The 5,000-nt window shown below is 49.5% G+C and overlaps 1 protein-coding gene across 3 annotated transcripts in view; it reads right to left on the bottom strand.

Moving 5' to 3' along the window:
* The window catches only part of LOC105909270 (cytoplasmic dynein 2 heavy chain 1), a 168,611-nt gene that overhangs the window by 80,800 nt on the left and 82,811 nt on the right, over positions 1 to 5,000 (bottom strand). For all 3 annotated transcript variants that reach the window (XM_031573109.2, XM_031573108.2, XM_031573107.2), the window contains 5 exons: positions 4,823 to 4,888; positions 4,580 to 4,630; positions 4,389 to 4,466; positions 4,098 to 4,229; positions 3,703 to 3,775 (listed from right to left, as the gene is read on the bottom strand). In XM_031573109.2, coding sequence (XP_031428969.1) covers positions 3,703 to 3,775; positions 4,098 to 4,229; positions 4,389 to 4,466; positions 4,580 to 4,630; positions 4,823 to 4,888 — 400 coding nt within the window. The remainder of the gene's footprint in view (positions 1 to 3,702; positions 3,776 to 4,097; positions 4,230 to 4,388; positions 4,467 to 4,579; positions 4,631 to 4,822; positions 4,889 to 5,000) is intronic.

A 5,000-nucleotide genomic window follows, 5' to 3' on the forward strand; every position in this document is an offset into this window, starting at 1 on the left:
CACACAGCTTCCATTTGCATGTGTGGGCATGTTGCCTTGGCACATTATATTCTCAGATGTCAGACTCAGAATTGTCTATTTACTTGTATAACCTCATGTGATGATCTAATGTAATTGGGGGGCTATGTTGGACAGCAGCAATTTTTACCCCATTACTGTAATCGGCAGGAGGTGATCTCCCGTTACACACACTCACACACAGACACAGACACACACACACAGACACACACACACAAACACACACAAACACGCAAACACAACCTGAACCTGGAGGGATGGTGCCTTGTCCTTTCTCTCATTTTATGGCTGCTGCTGCCCTCTCCTCTCCAAACCACAGACAAACACATGGAACACACACACACACACACACACACACACACACACACACACAGATCCAATAAGAGCTTTGTCCAGTCCCACCACTCTTATTGTATAACCATAAAGATGCCAAGACTGCCCTCTCTTCTTTGTGGATGATGCCATATTCTTCCACCCTGTCTACCCATTTCTCTCTCTTTCTCTCTCTCTCTCTCTCTCTCTCTCTATCTCTATCTCTCTCTCTCTCACTCTCCCCTCTCTCTCTCATTCCCTCTCTCTGCTCTACCTTCATTGTCACGGGCCTCTCCCTTCTGTGAGAGGTGGTGGTGGTGACCCGACCTGATCTCCTGTGACACCAGCGGCGCCCTGCTTCAGCACACTGCCGGCCTCTGAGTCCTCAGCCTGTCAATCAAACCCATCCACAGCTCTGCACTAGGCAACGGGAGGTGGACAGGAAGGGGCTGAGGGAGGGCTGGGTGGGTAGAATGAAGGATAGAGAGAGAGAGAGAGAGAGGTGGAGAGAGTGAGAGAGAGAGAAACAAGGAATGAGAGAAAGAGAGAGAAAATGGAGAGAGAAAGGTGAAGTGTGGGCCGTAGGAACAAATGCTGGCAAGCGGAGGAGAGGCATGTCCCTCCTTCCTGCACCGTGAGAAACTGTGCGAGCTCAATGAGGTCACAAAGAAACAGGATCATGCCGAAACGGTGGGAAAAGTGTGCCTCACGAGTCAGGGATAAAGTCTCACTTTGGAATGTGCGGCTGTTGGAAAATGTAACACAATAAAACTCCGTTAATCTGGGAGCTGGACATAAGCCAGCTGGAGAGAGAGAAAGAGAGAGAGACAAAAGGCAAAGAAAAAAAAAAGTGATCAGCAAACTGAATGGTACACGGCACTACACACACACATACACACACACACACTGCACACACACTGTACTTGTGGCTCTGGGGGATTTTCTAGAGGGCTAAAACAGATCCTGCAAATCCTGATCTTTCCCATCCCTCTGCCACGATGAGGCCAAGGCTAGGCAGACCTGGGCAGGCCTCTCTTTAAACGCCACACAGGCTTCAAGGACGCAGGCACAGCCTGTCCTCTGGTAAGGACCTCTTCATCCTGCTGTTGGGCAAGTCAGGCGCGGCATGCTGAAGGTCTCCCCCTACCCCGCCACCCCCCCCCCGCGCCCCAACCCCCCCTGCCTGTGTTAGTGGCAGATGTGTGGCAGCAGACGGAGGTGTACACACAAACACGCAGTGCAAGGGCTCAGAGACCCTGTTTCCAGCCTGCCCCGGGATCGCCATAGAAAAAAAAATAAAAAATAAATAAATAAACAGCCCGGCTGTCAACAACACAGCGTCTCGCACTTTTAAAAGCGCTCCACACGCATGTCCCACCGTCGCACACACATCTGCACGCCAGCTGCCATTTACACATGGCAAAACTAACACAGAGATGCCATCTGTGAGAGAGAGAGAGAGAGAGAGAGAGAGAGATGGAGAGAGAGAGAGAGAAAGAGAGAGATGGAGAGAGAGAGAGAGAGACTGTGGCAGTGCCCTTGCTATGACCCAGCTCCATGTTCCGAGGAGAGAGGTATGGCACATGCTGAAGACCCCCCCCCCCCCCCCCCCCCCCCCCCCCTTCAAGCACTCCACCCAGAATGCCTGAGAAGGAGGGCGGTGGTGGGGGGGGGGTGGGGTGGGGTGCCACAGGGGCAGGTGAGATGGCAAGGGGCCGTCTGAGAGGGGCCTCATTCATCTCTCACTCCCTATGGGGCTAATTGTCCAATCAGTGGCACTTGTTCTTGGCTTCCCCATGGGGAAGCAGAAAAGCCAAGCCGACCCACCAGGAATGATCAAACATTAATCACGCTTCTGTGTGTCAGTGTGTTTCTTCTGTGTGTGTTTGTGTGTGTGTGTGTGTGTGTGTGTGTAAGAAAGGAAGACAATAGGAGTGACCCAAAGAAGAGTGTGGCAGTCAGACCGTAATAGTGTGAACGCACATGTGAGATAAACACATCTCTCTGTAACTGCCACTGCGACTACCCTCTGTGTCCATATAGGCTGCATGGGTAGAAATCCATACTGTGCATGTGCACCTCAGCATTACCAAGACTAAATGCTTGCATGCCTGTGTGTGTGTGTGTGTGTGTGTGTGTGAGAGAGAGAGAGAGAAAGAGACAGGTGAATCTGCATGTCTGTAGAAGTTACTGTGTATCAGACTCCATGCGCGTCAAGCAGACAGGTGGGGATGATGGATGCTGGAGATGGGGTGGGCCAGGTGCAGGTGGTGCTGACTCACGGTGGGTTTATTGACGGCACGGGGCTAAGCGGGGGTGCCTAGGCATTTGTTTATTTAGTGGGTAATTTAGGCGCCATTAGAAACGTCTGCGGGCCGTAAATCAGCAGTAATTGTCAGTGGAGGGGGGCGGGGGGGGGGAGCCGGGGTGGATTTATGACAGGACTGGGGACTCGGGTCACTGGCTCACGAGCAAGCCAGCACCCAGCCTGAGCATCAAAGCTGCTGCACAAACACACACACACACACACACACACACACACACACACACACACATACCTGCAGCTACTGAACAGCATCAGAGCTACAGTGCAAAATACAGAGACTAACAAAACCATTCATACACTTCTGCACCAGTACTACTGACCCCACCTGAGCACCATTTGCTCACAAGATACAGAAAAATATATATATATAAATAAATAAATAAATAAATAAACAAACAAATGGTATAAACAAGCTGGCAAACACACATATACATCTAACTATGTACAACCACACACACACAAGTGCACGCGCAAATAACTTCAATACATTCCCAAGACACTGCCCCCCCTCCTCTCTCCCCCAGTCTCTCTCAGCGTTGGGCTACAGCACTGATCCTGAATCAGCCCTGAATCAGGTCCTTGGGGACCGCAGAGAGGAGTAAACGGACTATGGAGGTTTCAACTGGGCCTTTCCTAATGAAGCTCGGGGGGGAACTCGTTTTACATTTCTGGCGCTGCACAGCAATATCTCTAATTAGAGACTGAAAACCTGCTTACATGTTTGTGTGTGTGCGTATACATGACTACAAGTGCATATGTGTGCATGTACATCCCTTTGAGCCTGCATAACTATGTGTGTGTGTGTGTGTGTGTGTGTGTGTGTGTGTGTGTGTGTGTGTTTAAGTAATGCTGAGGTGTGTGATTTCCAGCTGCTCATTACGTGTTGGTGAGAGAGGTGAGTCACGTTGGGGGATGCGGCTGTGTGGCGTGATCCTCCGCATGCATATACACACACACACACACACACACACACACACACACACACACACACACTTGCATAAACATGAAACAAAAGCTATTTCACACACAAAAGCACCCACACTCACCGAGAGCTTGAGAGGCAAAAGTAGCCATGGCACTCTGCAGTCTATCTGATCTGAGGACCTGCACCAGCAACAGCTGCAGAGGGAGAGAGAGAAGGAGAGAGAGAAGGAGAGAGAGAAGAACAAAGGAAGAGCAAAAAGGGGAAATGCGTAAGAAAAGGACGTGATAAAGTCACACACAAGCAAACACATCATGTAGGGTACTTATGTCATACTGTGCTTCTGAGAATTCAGATCCTGAAAATGCAGCTAACTTCTAGACTTCTGACATGTGCGTACAGTGCGTACAGAGTGGTGTCGTACATGGTTGTGTGTGTGTGTGTGTGTGTATGTGTGTGTGTGTGTATATGTGTGTGTGTGTGTGTGTGTGTGTGTGTGTGTGTGTGTGTGTATCTGACCTGCTGGAAGAGAGAGATCTTCTTGGCGATGGTATTGGGGAAGTCCTGTTCACAGGATGAACTCTGTGAGAAGGTGATCCACAGGTCTGCATCACTCAGACACAGATTCTGGTACAGCACTGGGAATGTGCTCTACATGACAGAGAGAGAGAAAGGATCTATGAGACAGATGCCACACCAAAACAAATAAACTCAGAATGTGTCTCTGAATGTGTGTGTGTGGGTGTGTGCGTGTGTGCTTGTGTGCGTGTGTGCGTGTGTGCGTGTGTGCGTGCGTGTAGGTGTGTGCACCTTGAATAAAGCCACTGCTGGCTGTCTCTCATGATCAATCCAGGATGGAATCTGTTCCCGCAAAGACTTCTGGGAGTCCTGGAGAGCAAAACAATAAAACGCAGAAAAAAAAGAAAAAAAAAAAAATCACTCGAGTTAAGACCTTAATGGCGAACTACAGCCGCAAAAACACCAACAGGACAAATACTCACAGCTTTTCTGACCATGTCTCCGACTATCAGCCCCGTGAAGGCATCCCACTCCTGCAGAACAACAAATACACTTACCACCAGATCTTCATCACCAATGCAATCAACATCATCATCATCGTCATCATCACCGCCAGCCTCACGCTCATCACCAACACCCTAATCATCATCACCATCACCATAAGAGTCATTGTCCAGCCATACCCCCCCCCCCCCCCCCCTTAGCAATGAGCTGAGTTCACTCACATTCTCCTGGAATAGCTCTGGGTACATTCCTTTTACAAAGTGAAGGGCAAACATCAGCTGGTCAGCCTACAGACAGAGGAACACATAGAAAGGTCACATTATGAGAGGGTTTAACATTTAACATCCTTTTATTGAACCATGATATGGATCACTACACACACGAAAAGGGTTCTTATGT

This window comes from Clupea harengus, chromosome 9 (genome assembly GCF_900700415.2).
Source record: "Clupea harengus chromosome 9, Ch_v2.0.2, whole genome shotgun sequence".
Classification (NCBI taxonomy): Eukaryota; Metazoa; Chordata; class Actinopteri; order Clupeiformes; family Clupeidae; genus Clupea; species Clupea harengus.